At 37.3% G+C, this 24789-nt stretch overlaps 1 protein-coding gene and 2 long non-coding RNA genes across 3 annotated transcripts; 1 reads left to right on the top strand and 2 right to left on the bottom strand.

Annotated features, from left to right (window-relative positions):
* Positions 1–308: 308 nt before the first annotated feature.
* On the bottom strand, positions 309–1547 carry LOC141485295 (uncharacterized). Its single transcript, XM_074181694.1, has one exon. The coding sequence runs from the start codon at positions 1545–1547 to the stop codon at positions 309–311; it is 1239 nt and encodes a 412-aa protein (XP_074037795.1).
* Positions 1548–12633: 11086 nt separating this feature from the next.
* On the top strand, positions 12634–12915 carry LOC141485232 (uncharacterized). The gene is made up of 2 exons (XR_012467106.1): positions 12634–12781; positions 12844–12915. It is a non-coding gene; the product is annotated as an uncharacterized lncRNA (long non-coding RNA).
* Positions 12916–13489: 574 nt separating this feature from the next.
* Positions 13490–19008, bottom strand: LOC141485230 (uncharacterized). Its single transcript, XR_012467104.1, has 3 exons — positions 18797–19008; positions 18312–18423; positions 13490–17823 (listed from the first exon to the last, which is right to left on the bottom strand). It is a non-coding gene; the product is annotated as an uncharacterized lncRNA (long non-coding RNA).
* Positions 19009–24789: the final 5781 nt, after the last annotated feature.

Raw genomic sequence — 24789 nt, 5'->3', positions numbered from 1 at the left:
TGCGCCAACTGTTGATCTGCCTTTACGGAAGCCAAATTGGTTCTCTGATATTGCTTCCTTGTCATTAAGCTCTGTCTCTAAGCGTTCTCTGATCAACAATTCATACAGTTTACCCGGAGAATCGAGTAAACATATTGGGCGATGTTGCGGTATACCTTCCTCCAGTTGTTGTTGACTTGATTTCGGAATCATTACAACTCTTGCATATTTCCACTTCTTTGGAAACTCCTGCTTCCTTAAAAGCTCATTATAAGTTTGAAGAACGAATGTTGGGGCTTTTTTTGCTATTTCCACTATGGATTCTGGTGTCAGATTATCTGGGCCCGGGACTTACCTATCTTGATTTTACTTATTGCTCTGTCAAGTTCTTCTTTTGTGAATGGGGGGGGATTTGGAACTAGTGGCCCTCGCTTCCACTGATCATCCCTATCGGGAAACAATATTTCTACCATTTTTATTTTTTCATTGTCTTCCAGTTGGCATGGCATGCCTATTATTTTGAGGTGTCTCCTCGTTATTTGATATCCATCTCCCCAGATGTCTTCCTCGAGCTTTCTACACAGTTCCCTCCATTGTTCTCTCTTCGATTTCCTTATCATCTTTTGGAGTTCCCTTCGAAGTTGTTTAAGTTGTTCTTCCATTATTGTCGTGCTTGCATCAGGTGATTTTCGATGATTTCTCGTGATCCTTCTTCTCATTGCATTACAGTCCGCTTTTTTCTGGGAGATTTCATCATTCCACCAGTATGGCTGTACTTCCACTTTCCCTTTTCTGGTCATTGTTGCCGATCTTTGTGCACTTGCAATTATTGACAAGTAGTTATCTACCGTTGGTGTACTATCGTTTTTCAGCTCTCTTTCCACGATTTTCCTGAAAGTTGCTTTGTCCAGGTATGGTTTTTTATTCCATTGCCTTTTTTCTCCTATCATGGTACTTATATGGAACTTTATATACTTATGTTGGCTCATTGTTTCCTCATCCATTGTTTCCCAATCTTTTACTTTGGCCGCGATCCTGTTTGTTGTCATTGTTATGTCTATATGTGACTTTGATACTCCTCTTTCAAATGTAGGGTTTCCGTTGTTGTGTATAGTGAGGTCCAGGGTTGCAACCCAGTCTGTTAGATAGTTTCCTCTTTCATCTGTAAGTGGTGCTCCCCATAATGGTGATTTTGCGTTGAAATCTCCGGCTATAACCGCTTCTTTGCCTTGGTCCATTACATCTTGCATTATTGCATCGGTAGTTTCCTTATACTCATTGATAGGGATATTGGGTGATATGTAGCAGCTGTATATATTCATTTTGTTTGTGTCTATCCTCACACACCCCTTCAGCTTCTTTTGATTACTTATTTTGATATGCTTGTTTATAAACAGGATTGAAGCATCTCCTTTAGCATCCGTAATCCATTCTGACTTCTTGGCTAAGGCTTTATTTGGTTCACTAACCAATGCAATATCAATATTTTCCCTCAAGGCCGTTGCTAAGACTAAGTCGTGTGCAGCCCTGGACCTACCTACATTTATTTGGAGTATATTAACTGGCATTACTAGTTTTATGTTTCCTCCTCTTCTTCTTCCAATCTCCCTTCCTCTTTCTCTTCTGTATCCCGCTCTTCCTCTTTTCTTGCTGCTTTCGCTGCCTCTTCTGCGATTTCTGTCGCCGCTGCCGTCATAGCATTTATTGCCTCAGTCACCGCCTCGCCCAACGTGAAATTTCCATTCCAGCCTTTCTTCTCCGTTCTTCCCTGTCTCTTGTCCTGGTTGTGTCTCTGTTTTGTTTTTCTCAGTGCCACCCTGAAGGCAGGGCACCCCATGGAGCCCAGTTTGTGGCCCTCCATTCTGCACACTGGGCAGTACATTTCGTTTGTACACGTTGCTGCCTTGTGCCCTCCTTTGCCGCATTTAAAACAGTTTGCTGTCCTGTCCTCTCCCTTACAATTTTCAGAGCTGTGTTCGTAGCTCCAGCATTTTCTACAGTTTGGCACCCTGTGTCTCATCTCCACCTTGCATCGGGCCAGGCCTACCTTTATAAATCCCTGGGTTACTACTGCCTCTGCTATCTTTTTTGGCAGCTTCAAAGTGGCTGTTACCGTATTGTTTCCTGTCGGTCTAGTTTCGCTTATCCCCCAGTTCTCTTCCCAGGCTTCTACTACTGTCCTCACAGCGTCGACTATCTCATCTTTTGTGGTGTCGCAGAGCATTCCCCTAATATATATGCTCTCCATTCCGGTCTCTTCGCCTAAGCTGGTTATCTTCACTTCCCCCTCTTTTATTAGTGCATCTTTAACCTCTTCCAAGGCCCTTTGGTTCTTATCCATGGTTATCAGCAGTTTTCCTCCTCTAGTGCTTCTAACCTCTCTTATGGAGTTTGTTGCCTCGCCTCCGTCCATAGCTTTCATAGCCTTCTTTACCTTATTTAGTACCTCACTATATGTTCTTTCTCCATCTGAGACTAACAACCCATATGTCTTCCTTTCCCTCTTAGGCGTTTCTCCCCCGCTTGTTGTGAATATCTCCACCCTGGTGTTCCCAAGGTGAAAGACAGCCTCAACCATTTTTTGGAGGATTTTGACCTCCATCCATTTGACATGGTGTATGCATATTTCCTCGTCTCCTTCCGTTTCCTCTCTGAGTTTCATAAGTTTATCCCATGTGTCTTTGTGTGTGCCGTCCATCGTTACTTTCACCACCTTTTTCCTTGTCTGCTCTCCTGTCTTTCTCACTTTGGTGATTTGTTCGATTATCTCTATGTCTCCTTCTATCCTCATTAGCTCCGGGTATTTATCCCTATATAGCTTTTGGATACTTCGATTCATCTCTATATCATCCGGCTCTATCATAACTACCTTTGTTATTTCATCAGCAGTTTCTAACGGGTTTCCTACGGTTATTTTTGTTTTTCTATAAATCTCTGCTGCCCATTCCATTTTTTCCATTTCGCAGTAATCTTCGTATCCCATTTCTGCTTCTGGGAGCTCATTTATGATGGAGTTTCCACATCTGCATTCACAATTGCATGCATTCTTTTTCACTAGTTCTCCACTTTTTATTTTGTCTTTCATATTCTCTATTACTTTTTCCATTTCTTCCATTCTTCTCTCGGCTCTTTCCATTCTTTCTTCCACCATCCTTTTTTCCTCCTTCACCTTATTCATTCGGCTGTTTTCTTGCTTTTGATAGTTAGCTTTTTCTCTTTTCGCTTTGTCTTCTAGTTCCTGTATCAGTTTCTTCATTTCTTCGACTTTTTTCTCGGCTCTTTCTACTTTTTCCTCGGCCGTCCGTTTTCCCTCCTCCATTCTATTCATTTCGTCGATTTTTTCTTTTTGATCTTTATTTTTCCCTCTCTCCTCTCTGGTTTGCCTCATTGTTTCCTGTACTTGCGTTAGGAACTTTGTTCTTTCTTTCAGTTTCCCCGCCTCTGTACTAATACGGCTGGAGAGTTTCTTGATCTCTACTTTCGTGTTTGTATTCCCCTTTATCAATATCGTCATCTGTGCCGCCATCTCTACCATATTCTCCACTGTCCTTTCCAGTTTTTGGAACTCCTGTATTCTTCCCTCTATGTTGGTTTCTGATTCCCCTTGTTTCTCTGGAGTCCCCCTTCTTTTCCTTTTCTTCATTTGTCCCGGCTCCTTCTCTTCGTCCATGAGGTCTATCATTTCAGAATCTTCCTTACTTCCCTCCGAGGCACCTGACCTCGATGCTTCGTATTTCTCATTTTTTTCCCTCCTATCTGTGGTTTCTGTGTTTTCCTTTACCACTATTGGGGATCTTGGTATCTTGTTTCTATTTCCTTTCTCTATCATTTCTCTCTCGAACTCCTCTCTCTCTTTCTTTTCTTTCTCAGTTTCCTCCTGCTTTCTATTAATTGTTTTATTTAAGTCTTCCATAGTAATTCCCACGAGTAGCTAGGGAAGTTCGGTCCGCCCCTGCAGAGCCCCGCATGCAGGGGTAAGGCAATTTACACCGAGAGGTTGCCAAATTTCCCGGTGGCTCCGTCCACGACCATATATCGTCTGGTCATCCACCTCTCGGCACGGGTCGCATGACACCTTAGGTTACGGATTTTTGGAAGGGTTTACTCCCTGGGCGAGTAGAGACTTGAAAAGAAAGATCCCTAGCCCTCGAATACTCTACTAGCATCGGGATAAGAAGAAACAAGAAGAAACAAGAGGTGACTCAGGGAAGTCGATAGATCAAGGATATGCAAGATGGAAGCAGATCCACCCAAGACAAGTTGAAGAAAGGTGGAAATCCGGGCTAGAGAAATCCCAGGGTCGCCATGCCTGCACACCAGATGTGTGACTCCAGAAGGATTTTTTCTCGAGGATTCCCCCTCTAGATCCGTTGAGTTCTGTAAGAGACAGGTCCGCCACGAGTAGGCACTCAACGATCTTGCCGATGGAGAGGCTAATAGCTTCGCATCACATCGACCTGGAAAAGGAAAGTATCGCTACTTTCCCCGGCACCCTCACCTTTTTTATTCAGGCGGTGAGATCGCCCTAGTCCCTAGGACCCAACCTAACCTAACCTAACCTAACCTAACCTAACCTAACCTAACCTAACCTAACCTAACCTAACCTAACCTAACCTAACCTAACCTAACCTAACCTAACCTAACCTAACCTAACCTAACCTAACCTAACCTAACCTAACCTAACCTAACCTAACCTAACCTAACCTAACCTAACCTAACCTAACCTAACCTAACCTAACCTAACCTAACCTAACCTAACCTAACCTAACCTAACCTAACCTAACCTAACCTAACCTAACCTAACCTAACCTAACCTAACCTAACCTAACCTAACCTAACCTAACCTAACCTAACCTAACCTAACCTAACCTAACCTAACCTAACCTAACCTAACCTAACCTAACCTAACCTAACCTAACCTAACCTAACCTAACCTAACCTAACCTAACCTAACCTTTTTTTTTTTTTTTTTTTTTTTTTTGGTGAGGGGGAAACTCGCTTGACACCAGTGCTCTGGTTCTTCTGCACAGGTAGTGCCGGTCGCTACCCCGGCTAAAGCCCCCCCATCGCCCTCTCCCATGCTTGGAACCATCTTAACGATATAACATCAAGCATGGGCGGCGTGTTTCTCGCGTCCATTATTCCTTTCACTCATTTGCTTGGCTTTCTCTCTCCTCTGTTTCTTTTATTTCCATAATTTTTCTGATGTGTCTAGCTACTGTCTCATACTTTTCTTTGCTTTGGATCATGTATGGTATTAAATTCTCTTCATTCAATTTTATTTTACTATTTGTTTGCAATTCTATCCGTAAGTATTCGAATCTATCGCAGTCAAATAGTGTATGCCCTGGTGTGTCTTGTTCTCCGCAATAGATGCAATTTTCATCCGTCTTCTTTCCTATTTTTCTTGTATATGTTCCAAAAGAACCATGACCTGAGAGTGCTTGAGTCAAGTAGTAGTCGGTTCTACGATGCGTACATTCTTCCCACGTCTTTAGGTCTCTTATTAGTTTCTTTGTCCACTGTGCTTTATCTGTCAATAATTCCCATCTACTTTGCCATATGTTGATATACTTATCCCTTGTGTTCTTTCGCACTGTTGTTACGTGTCCTTGTCCTGATTGATAAAGTTCCTTTCTCTCCTCGATCATTAGATCTATCGGAAGTACTCCACATATCACCTGTAGAGCTTCTTTTGATGTTGTTTTGTACGCACTTGCAACACGAAGTAGTGCCTTTCTTTGCATCCCCAGCAGCATATCCCTATACCTGGCGATCCTGAGTACTCCTGCCCAGATCGGTGCCCCATAGAGAATCACCGAGTGTGTTACTCCGCACATTACCCTTCGCTTGGCGCTACTTGGTCCACCGATGTTAGGCATTAGTCTTGAAAGCATTGCCTGCGTTTTTTCCGCCTTAGCTATTACCGCTTTAACATGTTCACCGAATGTTCCTTGTGTGTCCAAATGTATTCCAAGATATTTTAATGATTTCTTCGGTGTTACTTGCGCGTTTAACATCTCGAACACTATATCATCTCTTTTACGGGGACCTCTGAGAATTATGGCCTCTGTTTTCTGGGGGGCTACTTGCAACTTGTTTTTTTCCAACCATTCTGCTACTTTATCCAAAGCCTCGTTTGTCTTCTCTATCAACTCCATTTTTTTATTAGCCGCAACCATGACCGCTAGGTCGTCTGCAAAGGCTATTGTTACAACATCGTCCGGTAGTTTTACTCTCAATACTCCATCATACAGTATATTCCACAGGGTCGGTCCGAGTACAGATCCCTGCGGGACCCCTGCGGTTATTTCTTTTCGGTGGTCCTTTACCACTGAGATTTCTCGATTCTCCAAATAGCTGGATATAATGTTGATCAGATATGAGCTAATACCGATCTTTGTCAGCCTATCCATTATAATGCTCCAGGTAGCCGTGTTAAATGCATTTTTTACATCAACTGCTATTAGGGCGTGCCAGGTTTTTCGTGCATTTCTTTCATATTTCTTGACCAGTTCAATTGCGCCAACTGTTGATCTGCCTTTACGGAAGCCAAATTGGTTCTCTGATATTGCTTCCTTGTCATTAAGCTCTGTCTCTAAGCGTTCTCTGATCAACAATTCATACAGTTTACCCGGAGAATCGAGTAAACATATTGGGCGATGTTGCGGTATACCTTCCTCCAGTTGTTGTTGACTTGATTTCGGAATCATTACAACTCTTGCATATTTCCACTTCTTTGGAAACTCCTGCTTCCTTAAAAGCTCATTATAAGTTTGAAGAACGAATGTTGGGGCTTTTTTTGCTATTTCCACTATGGATTCTGGTGTCAGATTATCTGGGCCCGGGGACTTACCTATCTTGATTTTACTTATTGCTCTGTCAAGTTCTTCTTTTGTGAATGGGGGGGGATTTGGAACTAGTGGCCCTCGCTTCCACTGATCATCCCTATCGGGAAACAATATTTCTACCATTTTTATTTTTTCATTGTCTTCCAGTTGGCATGGCATGCCTATTATTTTGAGGTGTCTCCTCGTTATTTGATATCCATCTCCCCAGATGTCTTCCTCGAGCTTTCTACACAGTTCCCTCCATTGTTCTCTCTTCGATTTCCTTATCATCTTTTGGAGTTCCCTTCGAAGTTGTTTAAGTTGTTCTTCCATTATTGTCGTGCTTGCATCAGGTGATTTTCGATGATTTCTCGTGATCCTTCTTCTCATTGCATTACAGTCCGCTTTTTTCTGGGAGATTTCATCATTCCACCAGTATGGCTGTACTTCCACTTTCCCTTTTCTGGTCATTGTTGCCGATCTTTGTGCACTTGCAATTATTGACAAGTAGTTATCTACCGTTGGTGTACTATCGTTTTTCAGCTCTCTTTCCACGATTTTCCTGAAAGTTGCTTTGTCCAGGTATGGTTTTTTATTCCATTGCCTTTTTTCTCCTATCATGGTACTTATATGGAACTTTATATACTTATGTTGGCTCATTGTTTCCTCATCCATTGTTTCCCAATCTTTTACTTTGGCCGCGATCCTGTTTGTTGTCATTGTTATGTCTATATGTGACTTTGATACTCCTCTTTCAAATGTAGGGTTTCCGTTGTTGTGTATAGTGAGGTCCAGGGTTGCAACCCAGTCTGTTAGATAGTTTCCTCTTTCATCTGTAAGTGGTGCTCCCCATAATGGTGATTTTGCGTTGAAATCTCCGGCTATAACCGCTTCTTTGCCTTGGTCCATTACATCTTGCATTATTGCATCGGTAGTTTCCTTATACTCATTGATAGGGATATTGGGTGATATGTAGCAGCTGTATATATTCATTTTGTTTGTGTCTATCCTCACACACCCCTTCAGCTTCTTTTGATTACTTATTTTGATATGCTTGTTTATAAACAGGATTGAAGCATCTCCTTTAGCATCCGTAATCCATTCTGACTTCTTGGCTAAGGCTTTATTTGGTTCACTAACCAATGCAATATCAATATTTTCCCTCAAGGCCGTTGCTAAGACTAAGTCGTGTGCAGCCCTGGACCTACCTACATTTATTTGGAGTATATTAACTGGCATTACTAGTTTTATGTTTCCTCCTCTTCTTCTTCCAATCTCCCTTCCTCTTTCTCTTCTGTATCCCGCTCTTCCTCTTTTCTTGCTGCTTTCGCTGCCTCTTCTGCGATTTCTGTCGCCGCTGCCGTCATAGCATTTATTGCCTCAGTCACCGCCTCGCCCAACGTGAAATTTCCATTCCAGCCTTTCTTCTCCGTTCTTCCCTGTCTCTTGTCCTGGTTGTGTCTCTGTTTTGTTTTTCTCAGTGCCACCCTGAAGGCAGGGCACCCCATGGAGCCCAGTTTGTGGCCCTCCATTCTGCACACTGGGCAGTACATTTCGTTTGTACACGTTGCTGCCTTGTGCCCTCCTTTGCCGCATTTAAAACAGTTTGCTGTCCTGTCCTCTCCCTTACAATTTTCAGAGCTGTGTTCGTAGCTCCAGCATTTTCTACAGTTTGGCACCCTGTGTCTCATCTCCACCTTGCATCGGGCCAGGCCTACCTTTATAAATCCCTGGGTTACTACTGCCTCTGCTATCTTTTTTGGCAGCTTCAAAGTGGCTGTTACCGTATTGTTTCCTGTCGGTCTAGTTTCGCTTATCCCCCAGTTCTCTTCCCAGGCTTCTACTACTGTCCTCACAGCGTCGACTATCTCATCTTTTGTGGTGTCGCAGAGCATTCCCCTAATATATATGCTCTCCATTCCGGTCTCTTCGCCTAAGCTGGTTATCTTCACTTCCCCCTCTTTTATTAGTGCATCTTTAACCTCTTCCAAGGCCCTTTGGTTCTTATCCATGGTTATCAGCAGTTTTCCTCCTCTAGTGCTTCTAACCTCTCTTATGGAGTTTGTTGCCTCGCCTCCGTCCATAGCTTTCATAGCCTTCTTTACCTTATTTAGTACCTCACTATATGTTCTTTCTCCATCTGAGACTAACAACCCATATGTCTTCCTTTCCCTCTTAGGCGTTTCTCCCCCGCTTGTTGTGAATATCTCCACCCTGGTGTTCCCAAGGTGAAAGACAGCCTCAACCATTTTTTGGAGGATTTTGACCTCCATCCATTTGACATGGTGTATGCATATTTCCTCGTCTCCTTCCGTTTCCTCTCTGAGTTTCATAAGTTTATCCCATGTGTCTTTGTGTGTGCCGTCCATCGTTACTTTCACCACCTTTTTCCTTGTCTGCTCTCCTGTCTTTCTCACTTTGGTGATTTGTTCGATTATCTCTATGTCTCCTTCTATCCTCATTAGCTCCGGGTATTTATCCCTATATAGCTTTTGGATACTTCGATTCATCTCTATATCATCCGGCTCTATCATAACTACCTTTGTTATTTCATCAGCAGTTTCTAACGGGTTTCCTACGGTTATTTTTGTTTTTCTATAAATCTCTGCTGCCCATTCCATTTTTTCCATTTCGCAGTAATCTTCGTATCCCATTTCTGCTTCTGGGAGCTCATTTATGATGGAGTTTCCACATCTGCATTCACAATTGCATGCATTCTTTTTCACTAGTTCTCCACTTTTTATTTTGTCTTTCATATTCTCTATTACTTTTTCCATTTCTTCCATTCTTCTCTCGGCTCTTTCCATTCTTTCTTCCACCATCCTTTTTTCCTCCTTCACCTTATTCATTCGGCTGTTTTCTTGCTTTTGATAGTTAGCTTTTTCTCTTTTCGCTTTGTCTTCTAGTTCCTGTATCAGTTTCTTCATTTCTTCGACTTTTTTCTCGGCTCTTTCTACTTTTTCCTCGGCCGTCCGTTTTCCCTCCTCCATTCTATTCATTTCGTCGATTTTTTCTTTTTGATCTTTATTTTTCCCTCTCTCCTCTCTGGTTTGCCTCATTGTTTCCTGTACTTGCGTTAGGAACTTTGTTCTTTCTTTCAGTTTCCCCGCCTCTGTACTAATACGGCTGGAGAGTTTCTTGATCTCTACTTTCGTGTTTGTATTCCCCTTTATCAATATCGTCATCTGTGCCGCCATCTCTACCATATTCTCCACTGTCCTTTCCAGTTTTTGGAACTCCTGTATTCTTCCCTCTATGTTGGTTTCTGATTCCCCTTGTTTCTCTGGAGTCCCCCTTCTTTTCCTTTTCTTCATTTGTCCCGGCTCCTTCTCTTCGTCCATGAGGTCTATCATTTCAGAATCTTCCTTACTTCCCTCCGAGGCACCTGACCTCGATGCTTCGTATTTCTCATTTTTTTCCCTCCTATCTGTGGTTTCTGTGTTTTCCTTTACCACTATTGGGGATCTTGGTATCTTGTTTCTATTTCCTTTCTCTATCATTTCTCTCTCGAACTCCTCTCTCTCTTTCTTTTCTTTCTCAGTTTCCTCCTGCTTTCTATTAATTGTTTTATTTAAGTCTTCCATAGTAATTCCCACGAGTAGCTAGGGAAGTTCGGTCCGCCCCTGCAGAGCCCCGCATGCAGGGGTAAGGCAATTTACACCGAGAGGTTGCCAAATTTCCCGGTGGCTCCGTCCACGACCATATATCGTCTGGTCATCCACCTCTCGGCACGGGTCGCATGACACCTTAGGTTACGGATTTTTGGAAGGGTTTACTCCCTGGGCGAGTAGAGACTTGAAAAGAAAGATCCCTAGCCCTCGAATACTCTACTAGCATCGGGATAAGAAGAAACAAGAAGAAACAAGAGGTGACTCAGGGAAGTCGATAGATCAAGGATATGCAAGATGGAAGCAGATCCACCCAAGACAAGTTGAAGAAAGGTGGAAATCCGGGCTAGAGAAATCCCAGGGTCGCCATGCCTGCACACCAGATGTGTGACTCCAGAAGGATTTTTTCTCGAGGATTCCCCCTCTAGATCCGTTGAGTTCTGTAAGAGACAGGTCCGCCACGAGTAGGCACTCAACGATCTTGCCGATGGAGAGGCTAATAGCTTCGCATCACATCGACCTGGAAAAGGAAAGTATCGCTACTTTCCCCGGCACCCTCACCTTTTTTATTCAGGCGGTGAGATCGCCCTAGTCCCTAGGACCCAACCTAACCTAACCTAACCTAACCTAACCTAACCTAACCTAACCTAACCTAACCTAACCTAACCTAACCTAACCTAACCTAACCTAACCTAACCTAACCTAACCTAACCTAACCTAACCTAACCTAACCTAACCTAACCTAACCTAACCTAACCTAACCTAACCTAACCTAACCTAACCTAACCTAACCTACCTAACCTAACCTAACCTAACCTAACCTAACCTAACTAACCTAACCTAACCTAACCTAACCTAACCTAACCTAACCTAACCTAACCTAACCTAACCTAACCTAACCTAACCTAACCTAACCTAACCTAACCTAACCTAACCTAACCTAACCTAACCTAACCTAACCTAACCTAACCTAACCTAACCTAACCTAACCTAACCTAACCTAACCTAACCTAACCTAACCTAACCTAACCTAACTAACCTAACCTAACCTAACCTAACCTAACCTAACCTAACCTAACTAACCTAACCTAACCTAAAACCTAACCTAACCTAACCTAACCTAACCCTAACCTAACCTAACACTAACCAGACCCAACCTGAACCGACCTAACCTAACCCAGACCCAACCTGACCCGACCCCCTCCCCCCCTCTCTCCCCCCTCTCTCCCCCCTCTCTCCCCCCCTCTCTCCCCCTCTCTCCCCCCCCTCTCTCCCCCCTCCTCCTCCCCCCTCCCTCCCCCCTTCTGAAAAAGAAACGGCGCCACCAAATAAATCGACAAATTACAAAAACAAATATCATTTTTTTGTTTATTCAATACAATTTACTCACTAGTTTTCAAATCGACACAAAATACCTTCAACAATAAATCTGTACATGTCGTCGTCAACGTCATTAAAGAGAGCCGCTATCGAGCAATAGATGGCGGAAACATCAGAAATGAATCAACATCATCTTATATTACTAAATGCTGCTACCATATATTCATCCATATTTCATCAAAAATAATCATATTTTCCACTTCCAACTCCGTCAGTCTTTATAAAGAGCTTATTTTTGATGTTCTTTTGGGTGATCACCCTCGAACCAAACTGCTCAGATTACTTTTACAAACGAACTATAAATTGCGTCACCGTTCATAATTGGTGTCGTTTTTCGATGATGATGTTCAAGGTAGTCAACCCTAACACAAAATACCGGAATTAATGGGTAGCGATTTAAATGGATTCATTTCTCAGATGGTCATCCTTACACATCTTTTTTTTTTTAGCATTCAACGATTAATTATATATTGTGGCGGCATCTATTTGTTGGTAACGTACTAGTTTTCTATCGCGACTCCATTTCATTTTTTACAGTGGTATTGTAGCGTAACTTCCCTACCGCTCGTGATTTCATAATGTAATATGTTTTCGTTTTCAGTTTGTCCTCGTTCGTCATTTATACTCACTGTATCATGTTTGTTTACATCTTTTCGTTATCGACGTTAACCTATTTTTCATTTCATTCCGGTGTAAATGCTAGGGATTAGGGATCTGTATTGACAGAATTATCAACATACTTTGGCTTGGCCTATTCGCGCGGAGATGACGCTGTCAGTAGCTTTCTCGGTATAATTAGAACTCGTTTTCTTACACATTTCTTTATTTGAAAAAGTATTGTGGTCAAAAGTTTAGGAACGTTGGATCCATCTGCAAGTGGACTCGTTCTAGTTGATTTCGTCTATTGGAACTGCAAATAAGTTTTTCTGGAACCTTAGCGGTATTTGGAAAGGGAATTAATTTCAACTTTTCTGCCTGGTCTAGGTATGTAATATATCGAGCTAAACTATAAGCATATTATTTATATTCTTCATTTTATTTTATAGAAACTTAGTCGTATTTTCAACGCAATCTGTCATACAACCGATCAACTGGGAATAAAACCTTTTTAACCCTAATTATTCTGCTTGGTGTACGAACTTATTTTTTCCACCCCACTTCAGTATTAACTGTTATAAGTTCACGTGGGACGTAACTGGCCGAGATGGAGAATTTGCCCAAAAGTATGAAGAAAAATTTAATGAAAATATCGGAAATACTGTCATTATTGAAACCTGAACAAGTTGACAGTAAAAATGCATTTTTCAACTAACAATATTAAATAAATACACAAATTTACATTAATGTACATAAATGTTTAGTAATACTCTTCTGATAACAATACTTTGAGTATATCATCTACTTTATCACAAATAAAATATAAAACATATCATATATTTGGAGGCTTCTGATGAATTGTAAATTGAATAGCAATCAAAATATTCAGTAGAAAAATGCTAGCAAGCAGATGTCAAAGACACACACCATATTTCTTACATTTATGACCCCCTGTTTTTCAAAAATATATTGCCCCCTATTTGCAGTTATAAAATATATAGTGTTTTGAATAGGCCCAAAGTAGGAGATATTAGCCTTCTATAAGTATACTGTGCCCGTCTATCCTACACGGTCCTTCAGGAAGAAATATAAATGTTCACAGGAGTCATAATTTTTTATTCATTTCAATTCAAGACATGGCATATTTACACTAGTACCTACATGCTAGGAATCTACGATATCACATACATTTATCAAATATAAGGAAATATACTTTGGAATGCACAATAATGCACATGTATATTGTCTACAGATGCCTGTGCACAACTTTTATTCCTATATTCGGACAATGGTTGGTTATAAAAATAATATCATTAGAGGAGTCACTTTTATAATAGAGTGGGAATAATGCAAGAAATACTTTGGAAGTATTTTAGATAAAATTAACTTTTGGAAGATACCAAATTAAACGCACAGATTAAAATTCTATAGGAACTGAAAATTAAAATGTTTTAAATTTTTATATAAATCTGAATTATAGTTGTACCCTTTTATGACATATTTATAGCTGAATACTTTAGTCCAATGAGTTTTATTATCAATCAGAAAACTATTTTTTGTGATAAATAGTTAATAAAATATATGACTATATAAATATATGAATAATTCATTCAAACTCTTTCTCGCATTAAACCAACTCTATCATTGCACAAGCATTCTAACTTTTTATTTTCAAACTACTCGCAGGCAACAAACGTTATTGTTCTAAAGATATATTGCTCTGTATAAATTAATACTTGAAGAGAACAAGCTAAAGTAGAGAAGAAAAATGATTTTGATCGTCAAGTTCAAGTTGGACTAATATTTCTCATCACGAATATTGGAACTCCAGTTGTTCTGAAATTCAAAATCTTAACTCAGTTTAAACTTCATTTGTATAGATATTACACATTTATATTTTCAAAGGTCCCCATGTCCTTTTTTTGAGAATCTGGTTTTAATTTATTATGAAATCATTAAAAATACATTTTTAATGTATTACATGAAATATTGATAACAACAATTTTTTGTAATCCAGTTTAGAAAATATTACACCAGACATCATACTCAAAAATATCATTATTTGAATGGATTTTTTTGAGACAAGAAGGATTTCATGAATATTCAAGAGAGGGCAGGTATATTCATTCTTTGCAAAGATTTAATGAGTTTTTTGTTAAAATCAACAGCCAATAAATAAGAAAAAAAAATAATTTTTGGTAACATGTGCTTATAGTCTAAGAGCTCACAATCAAAATAATGATATGATGCAACAAATGAAACTCTCCTCATTACTTGAAAAGCAATCATACAAATTCATTCATGGAGAATAAAGCACCACCTAGCCAGTTCAGCTGAATACATTTCCACAGACTTCAAGTTAGGAATTGAAAATTTTCCGATGTCATTGAAGTTGTATTTTTTTAAAATTTGTTCAATGACAAAGAAAAACTTTGAATTTTTTTGAAAAATATTATTTATCACCCAATGAAACCATATTTTTTTAATACAGATACGGATTTTGACGTATTGGCCATCTATTTTTGAATTGTTCATCAATCAATGGACTACTTTTCCAAGTTTTGTATTTTGTCAAAATATCAAATCTCTTTTTTGATTGGCTTCTGGGTTTTGCCGTGGTCTCCAAACGTTTCAAGTGCAACTGTGGCAGTCATCTTCAGTGGCTTTGTCGTTGTCAACTGAAACTCACGTCAAAAAGAGTACTTCGACCACGCCACCGAACACTTTAATGAAATGAATAAAAACACTTTTGTCTAATTACCATTAATTAATTTCATTTATACGACCGGTTTCGAGTTCAAACCCCCCGTTCAAGTATAAAACTGAAATGTGAATTTTGAAAACTCGGTTATATCGTGAGTTTTTAGGTAAGAAGGAAGGACAGGTAGTTGAACGAACCAGGGTGCCATCTTTAAAATTCAACACTGAAGATAATAGGGGTTGTTGAACTTATAAATTCAAGAGTGGAGACTTACGTATATCGAGTTGCTCGTTGCTCTGATTTTTAATTGATTTGTTAATTTCTATGGCTTCCAACAAATTTATTTTTTTCCCTTCATTACATATGTGTAGGATTTTGAGGTAATCTTTACTTATCTTGTGTTTTGATTCTTGAAGATGTTTATACATTGTAGATTTTTTGTCCAAATAGACGTGTTCACGGAGCTTTTCTTCAAAATTTCTACCGGTTTGTCCTGCAGAGCAGGTTCATATTTCAGTTCTATACTTGATAATGGGGTTAACCCGAAATTGGTCGTATAAATAAAATTACCTAGTGGTAATTAGACAAAAGTGTTTTTATTCATTTCATTAAAGTGATCATTAATTACCACAAAATAAACAAGTCATCAATCACACCTATCACGCCACTGAAGATGACTGCCGCAGTTACAGTTGAAACGTTTGGAGATTATAACCAAAGAAGATCACGGCAGAACCCGGAAGCCAATCAAAACATTGACGCCAGCCGTGAAAGCCTACATTCCTATGTCAAATATCTGTTCTCTTAATAGTTGAACGAACGTGACAAGTTTTTTTGAAAAATAAAGGTTTCTACTTCGACAACTTCTAGCAGTATTCTCGTTTTTCAGCCATCCTTTGTCTTCTGATAATTTATATCAATATTTTTAAAGATATTAAATTGCTAAAACGGTACTTAATGCTAGTCACCCAGTAAGAAGAGTTTTCATATAAAAATGTTCAGTGCATCTTATCTTTTTTATTTTCTCTTGCTAGCTTTCACTTTTTTGCAACGCAGTAATCAACTAGTTTTAAATACTTGTACACACTAGACAATCACATGATTATAAAAATTAATGATATAAAACATAAAAAGAATTGTATAATAATAAAAATTATTGTTTTAAAACAGTATTTCAAACATTAACAATAAAAAACATATTTCATAAAAGTATTCAACAACAAATTCGAGAAAAAACGAAACAATTATAAATAGGTTTACCGATACATGCTATAAAAATTTACATTGGTATCTATACAGACTCGTGTATTACAAGTAATACATAATATCATAATCATTCAAATCATTGAAAGTCTACCAATTGAAAATATATTTGATAAACCTCATTCTTTAACGGTTGATAAAACAATTTTTCAATAATAAAAATTCCAAATTACAGTTTTGTGTAAAAATTCTGAGTCAATAATATTTTTGGTAAATTTTCGTTATGTGGACACCCGGCGATTTTGAAAAAATGTTTGACTGTACTTACGTATTTTGATGCGTTGATTACGAATCCGAAAGAAAAAAAGCGGCGCTCTCCCTTATTTAGAAAGTTACGGCCCTTCAAAGTTCAGAAAAGGGCAACTTTTCAGCCTTCTTTTTCACTAAAACAAAACTATTTAAAAACACAAGCATTTATTCACTAGGTCACCTTTACACCTTATTCCTCCTTCTTTAACACTTTTCACTTCAATAATCAACATTTTTCTTATAAAAAACTTAATTTAAAAACGAATGCTTCTCCTGGTGACTTTATTCTATTTTTAGGTTAGTTACTAGTGACATTTCAGAAAAAAGCGGTTGTTATTTACCGTCGCCTACTATTTCAAATTCGTAATACACCACCAAAAATCAATTTACGATCTTAAGAATGAAGGTAAAAAACATTTGAATTACTTCAGGAATATGGACTGCATCAGTCGTACCAACCATATCATTAATCTTAAAAACGTAAAATATAGTGATATGTAACCAAAAAGCAGCTCCGTACATTTTTTAACATTTTTATAAGAAAAATGTTGATTATTGAAGTGAAAAGTGTTACAGAAGGAGGAATAAGGTGTAAAGGTGACCTAGTGAATAAATGCTTGTGTTTTTAAATAGTTTATTTAGTGAAAAAGAAGGCTGAAAAGTTGCCCTTTTCTTAACTTTGTAGGGCCGTAACTTTTTAAATATACGAGAGCGCCGCTTTTTTCTTTCGGATTCGTAATCTACGCATCAAAATACGTAAGTACAATCAAAAATTTTTTCAAAATCGCCGAGTGTCCACATAACGAAAATTTACCATCTTTTTATTAAAAAAGGTGTATCTGATTCACCACAAAAAATTCATTGACTTGAATAACCATGCTTTTGTTAGATGTAAATGGAGGTTCAACAGAATTTCTATGACATTCAACGTTCAGCTTTGAGAGCTGCATAACAACTTTGACAGACTCTAACTGGCTTCAGTATGCGTAGACGAGATATTTCACATTCAAACTTGCTGCACTTTGAACAGAATACCTGTCGGCAATTCCTACAATGGTGCTTTCTCTCATATATTGTGAATTTATTGCTGCATCCAGCACAGTAATCCGCTCCTTCGTCTTTCAACCAATGATCGGCAGCTCTTCCCGGGATGTCACAAACACTCCAAGAAAATACTCTACCTCGAGTATCACCCACGTACACGCAACGGTGATCTCTAAAAATAAATAATAATCGAATAATTTTTCACAGAAACATACCACCTACAAGACTGAAATTCAGGGGTTATGTTACCAACATAACAATTAAAATTGTGGCAGCAGGTGCAACTTATATAACACTTTCACAACTACTATAAGAAAAACCTTTAGAGGAACTGATACAAATTTCATTTTTGAAGATATATTCAAGTGATGTTGGTAATTTTATGACAAGAGCAAAATGACCTTAGTCAAAAATCGGTTGAACACATTTCATAGAATTGTATTGGTGTCTCAAGAGTGTGCACATTATTCAGATAAATTAATTGATGCTAAAAAATTATTCTACCGAGTACCAGATTTCTCAAATATATTACCATGAAAGGCCAAACTCTTGAAACAATGGGACATTTTCATCACCTCTCAAGTGATTGTATCATCAAAAAATATATCTGTCTCTGAAATTGAGGGTATGTTATACAATTAGCAAAACAGTTTTACTTACTTTGATACTGCCAAAGCTGTCACAGAAGCAGGTTCGGCATCATCTTTTCTGTCCTAAGCTGTGTGCATGGTGAGTTTACTTCTAAATACCAACTGTCTCTGCCATTTGAAACCTGAAATATTTAAATAAAACAATACACTGCTTCTAACAAATTTTTGCTTCAAGGTACTCTCGTACTTCAAGGTACTCTTGTAAGGACAGGAACATCTTTTCTTTTTTCCCTGTATGTAAATAGATAATTTATTGATTCTGAAGTAATCAATACAAAGCAGGATTATTTACGTTTAGATTTTCCTACTGATGAATTTTCCTACTGAAAATAGTTCAATTTGTCAGCCTACATTAATAATTTGTTGAATTTTGGTTAATTTCAAACATATTTTCAGTAGAATCGATTGATGTACCATCAGAATCTTTTCGATTTATGACAGAAAAATATGAAAGTGTGATCAAAAATCGAATGAGCAGAAATAAAATATCCTTACCGGGTCTAAGAGAGTTCAATGGATTAATTGGTTTCTTTTTGGCTTCAGAAATCATAACAAAAAAAATCTGTGAGGCTTGTAACTGATTTGCTAGTTCTCATTCCTGATCCATCATCCTTTGTCAATGCTGGCACACTCGGCGCTATTACCGCCTAAATAAAAAAAAAATTAAAATTCAATTTTTGTCAACCTCGAAAAAAAGGAGTTTATCAATTTGACATATATGGTATGTAATATCATTGACACTACGATATTTTCACATACTTCGATAGTATTCAATATCAGGTATGAAATAATAAATATATATATATATATATATATATATATATATATATATATATATATTTATATATATATATGTCCCACATTTTATGTGACAGGCAATATCTGGTTTGTTGAAAGATTCACAAAAATGTTTCATACAAAAGTTTCAGGAGTTCATGAGAGCTATATTTTGATATAATTTTTAAATATACAGGGTGTTTGGTGTAGGTGCTAGAGACAATAATTCCATTTTTTAAAATAGAACGCCCTGTATATCATTACATATTCAGATGCTACGTTAAATTCTGATATCATTTCATGTTTGGTTTTTGAAATTCGGTTACGGCGTTGTTGAGTTATTGCTTAAAATGTAAAGTCTTGAGAACGACTATTATTTTTTAAAAATATCTCATACAATTATTCTCTCTGCATCAGATCACATGAAAATTAGTCAAAATTTTGGGTGTTCGAAGTAATGGTTTCAATTTTAAGTAGTGGAATTCAGTCAGGAATCATTTTGAATATGAAACAATTGCGAAATTGAAAGAGGTGTATTTAAGACTGCGTAAATTTGAACCAAATCAGCAAGAGTAAATAACTTTGTCCCAATTACTTCTCACAACTCGTACGTCCGTACCAGTCGGTGCAATCGTGATACACGGACGTCAGACACGGAGAGAAAGGATTTTCTATTGCAATGCGAGTACCTCTTTCAAAAGAGATTAATTCACGTCGGACATTCATCTTGAATAGGTGATATAGGGATGTCACACGATATAATGAAAATAATATATAATCATGATGATAATAATGTTTTTAACCATATTGATTACATAGGATTAGGTACTTAAAGAGACACTTCACAGTAGTCTAGGTTGTTCTAGGACCATTTTTTGAACATTAAAATGAGCATAGTCAAGCTATTCTCAAGAGATAAACATTTGCATATGCACTAAGAATTTTTTTGTAGACCTATAAAAGAATAACAATGTGTTTTGAATTGTTTTGTTACATTTCAAAGACTTTAGGCAGCGTTGTCGATGAAAGGTTGCAGAGGAGTTTTTAAGATGAGCGCGAACAAAAATACAATAGAGTTACACAATTATTATATGATTGATTATGTTTAATTGATTTCATTTTTTGAAATAATAAGATCGAAGACGATTCAAAGAGATTTTCACTCAATTTGGATAAATTTATTAGGCGCTAAAAGCGAACGGTTGTACCTATTGTTATAGTAGCAATCTTAAGTCTTAGATTGTACATATAAATATATCCGCGAACGATGATATTATATGCACTCCTGAATACTAAAGAAGTTAGATTAGTCGAAATGCAACGGAAAAAATCAGAAATATGGCTAGAAGTTTTGATACCTAATCATTTTCTCATTTGAGAATTGATAACTGAATCCTTGCAGAATCCACTTTCAATACATGCGTGCCATATTTTGATGGGTATAATTTTATCAGTTTGCAAGAAGTAAGTTTGTAATTTCATCTTCAATAGTTAATTAAAATGAAAGAGGAACTAATAGCAGAAATTATAAAATGAAATAAGATCTTTGAGTTTTTTAGTTTTTACTAATAAAAATTCATGACAAATAGCAAAATAAAAAATTTCTCAACTTGAGAAAAACAAAAAATTCTAATTATGCAATGATCAATTTCCCCAATGTTTCTGTGTGATGGTCTCGAAACAACCGGGCCATAGAATAGATTCTGTGACCGGGCTAGCAACTTGTACACATTCCTGCGGAGCAGTTCGTCCGCAGGTCGAGCAGGCCGACGCCGTGGCGAAATTTCAGATTGAATTTTCAGTTCGTGCAGCGAGGTCGATCGCGTAGATTGTGGTTGGAAGGCGCGAGCAGGTTTCTCGTGGTGTTGGTTAAAAGGAATGTTTTGTTGCTCTCCGGCACCGCTCGAATACCTCGCTAGGAATTTTTCTCTAAAGGTCAACTATGTCGACGCTGTAGCGAGTTCAACGGGTGTTTGTCTGCGCTTACGGTAGTGACTCGGATTCCCTTGTGAATAATTCCTCTTTGTCTCTTTGGTCTGCATGGAGCTTGGATAGTGACGGGCATTTCTTGAGGAAGGTAAAATTCTTCGTTCCTTGTCATATTCCATTTTCTTTAGGGTGTGAGTATATTATTGATCTTGAGAAATGTAAAAAGAAATCCCAATTTTGATTTGTTCATTACCTAGAACATTATTTAAAAATGAATTGTGAAAACTTGTTAACAAGAACCTTGAAAATGCCAAAAATTAATTGTAATCAAATTGAACCTTGATTGTTCATAAATATTTAACTTGAATTGTTCAATATTTGTTTTTTTGTAGCAAGTACGCATGATGGGGTATTGAAGCATTCGAGGATTAAATGAAAATTAGTTCTCAATATCTCTGTGATAATGAATAATTCATTTAGAATGAAATTACCAGACAAAAATCTGGGCAAATCCACCACGCAATTATACTTATTGAATCACTATTAGTGAAAACATACCGACATAATATTCAAAATTAGATGAAATAGAGGTATGTATTTTCAAGTCACATTTTTACTGATGTCTAGTTATTATTTGTATCGAAGTGAAATACCTACACACCATATTTATAATTGATAGAAGATAACGTTCGAAATGTACAGTTACATGCAAAACTCATAATGAGCTCACTTTCCTTTGTAATAATATGGAAAACGAAATTTTGTAATATTTTAGAAAATTTTCAAAGAGGGAGGTTAACAATATGATTTCTTATCTCCCCTCTAAGTAAAATGAATCACTAAGTATGATAATCAAAATGAAATTTTAATAGTCAATGCAAAATTCTTCATGTTATTCACTGTTAATTATCAACTCGAGATTCAAAGGGTTGTTGAACATTTATGCCTACATTTTTTCTTTCGTCATAGTTTCATATCAGATTTTCGATGAAGAAGGTTTCCATTTTTACCTGAAAGCCGTACTTTTGAAAATATAATATCTGAAATTTTCGCTTTCAAGAAATCCCTAAACTATATCCATCCAACAAACAAAGTAACCCAAACAAAGATAGATGCGTGATTAAAGCATGATCACCACGAACATTTGCATCTTTTGAGTAAAATGAACAAGCCTCCTTACGCTGTCTGGGGGATCATGTAGCTACACTATGTATGATAATGTTTTGGAGCACTCTGTTGCTTAGATGGACAGAATGTAGAACAGTCCAGAATATTTGAGTTTATCGCTTCAAATAAATAGACAGACACGGCAGGAGACGTTAAATTATAATATGTATTGAAATTACTATCATCATAAGCTGCATCTGCTTGAAAGAACAAATGAAATGGAAAAATGCATGATCTTATATACGTTTATCTCTTCATGTGGGTCGTGCACTTTGAATTCCGGAACAGTGTTATATTAGATAATTGCTCTTCAGCTGTCAGACAAGAACGATTACATTTATTAAATTTGCCCTTGTTGTCCAATAAACTAAACTCGCTTTATCGCGTTTATATCAATTTAGATTCAATTTATCGACTTGACTGAGTTGTAGTGATTCTTTTTACGAGTAAAATATTTGATTAGACACAATGAAGGTGGGCAGAGATATAACAAAGTGAAATTTTCCAATCAGTATACTAGTCACCTCCTCAGAAACGTGACTGTTTTCGTAAAATATTTTGCTCGCTGTTATCTCATAAGTTTCATCATACTCAAACGATATTAACATATTCATTTGAACATTCTACCTATATTTTTCGTTGACAATAATGAATGATATAAAAAATTCTAACAATGCATTCTTTCGTACCTTTTTAGTAAACTCTGGTACATAATATAGCATTTACGTTTGTAAAAACCAGACAAACCCTCCTGCCTAATAACTTGTTATCCTTCATATATTTGGATATGAATCATCCGTCCGGCCTTAACGTCTAAATCTAAACGGGCTAAATTGAATTAGTCTAGTATCGAGATACGGCCATCCACAAGACTCTTGCTCATTCCCTATCAGGTTGAAAAGATGCCGAAATATTCAACGAAAGTCATTTTTTGTGGAGGAAAAATCAGTTTTTCATCGACCTTTTTTGGGTATTTATTACCTTCCACAATATGAAAAATATAAAAAATTATAATGGAGAACTATATACAAGTGTAGAAGGGTAAACTAAAAAGTATTTTTCACAAAGAAAAATACTTTGATTTTTACGCAGTAACTTATCGGGGTAAACTGAAAAGTTTGCCCTTCTACACTTGTATAAAGTTCTCCATAATAATTTTTATATTTTTCAGATTGTGGAAGGTAACAAACACCCAAAAAGGTCAATAAATGCCGAAATAATTCTTAGTGTTTTTTGGGTACATAACCTTCCATAATCTAAAAAATAAACAAATATAATTCAATAGAAAATCTGCTGAAGTGTGATAGAGGGCACACTAAAGTTCACTCCGAAAAGTTACTACGTAATATAAACCATTGAGTCCAATATCAGTAACCTGCCGTATTCATGAATTTTGACTACTAAATTAGGAAAATCAATTAAAATATTAAAATTTCTATACTTAGCATTCTTCACTAGTCGATGTTTCGGAAAACAATCTTTTCCCAAAATTCACTTCAAAGCTCGTCTCAATTGTAAATAGCTTTATTTATTTTGACATACGTCAAAAATGTGTATAAATAGTTGTATTTCTTTCGACATACGTTTTCCGAACGTCGAGCACTGAAAAAAGCAAGTATAAACATTTCATTATCTTCTATTTATTTCAATTTGTAGGCAAACTTTATGAATACGGCAAGATACTCACTAATTGGAGTCTTCAGTGGTTTATATTACGCAGTAACTTTTCAGTTTGCCTTCATTATATTTTAGTGGATTCTCTATTAATTTATATTTGTTTATTCTTCAGATTGTGAAAGATTGTATACCCAAAACACAGTTAAAAATATTGAGTCATCCACAAAAAAAATGTCTTTCAAAGAACATGTCGATTTTGATTTTTACTCAAATTTCCGTTATTTGTTTAAAATGTTTTTTCCGTTAACCAGCTATCGCACCCCTACGAACGACAACCTCAGAAGTCGAAACTTGTGCGAGCTAAGGGATTAACGAGGTCTTACCTTTTAACGTGTGATTCATAACTGGGTAATGGTTAAAATGGTAAATGTTTTTCCATTTGAACAGAAACATTATCATTTACCATATTCGAAGAATATTTACAAAGAACTAGACAATGTTCGTAACAGCCTCACCTATCACCTATTTTAGCATAAATTTTTAGAAACGTGACTAAATCAAGTTCTTATAAACGTGAATGAGAGGCACGGCCAGAACAAAACAGACAAAGGCATGAAATCACACATTTGACTCAGTTCGAGTATTTGACGAAGAATATGTTACTCATTTTGACAAACGGATATACTTCAAAAGTTTTTTCTGATTAATTATTTCAACGAAAAAAAAACTAATTGATACAGTTCATTGTATGACTATACAACACTATACAGTGTTTTACAAAAACCGCGACCACTGCATATCGACTAATTCCTTTCCATCCATCTGGAAGCAAGCAAATGTTCTTCCGTTGGCCAAAATTCTAGCCCAGAAAGTTTAGGCGATCTCGGCCAATTAGCATCTTATGTGCCTATCAAAAGTTTTTGAAAAAATATTGAACTTTCAGATGCGTGATAATCTGAACGACTTGGATATATTACCCGAGTGTCAATCAGGGTTCA

This window comes from Leptinotarsa decemlineata, unplaced genomic scaffold (genome assembly GCF_025532065.1).
Source record: "Leptinotarsa decemlineata unplaced genomic scaffold, Ldec_3_MD MMD2_tig00026314_RagTag_RagTag, whole genome shotgun sequence".
In the NCBI taxonomy this organism is placed as follows: Eukaryota; Metazoa; Arthropoda; class Insecta; order Coleoptera; family Chrysomelidae; genus Leptinotarsa; species Leptinotarsa decemlineata.
This window is presented reverse-complemented; position numbering and strand designations above follow the sequence as displayed.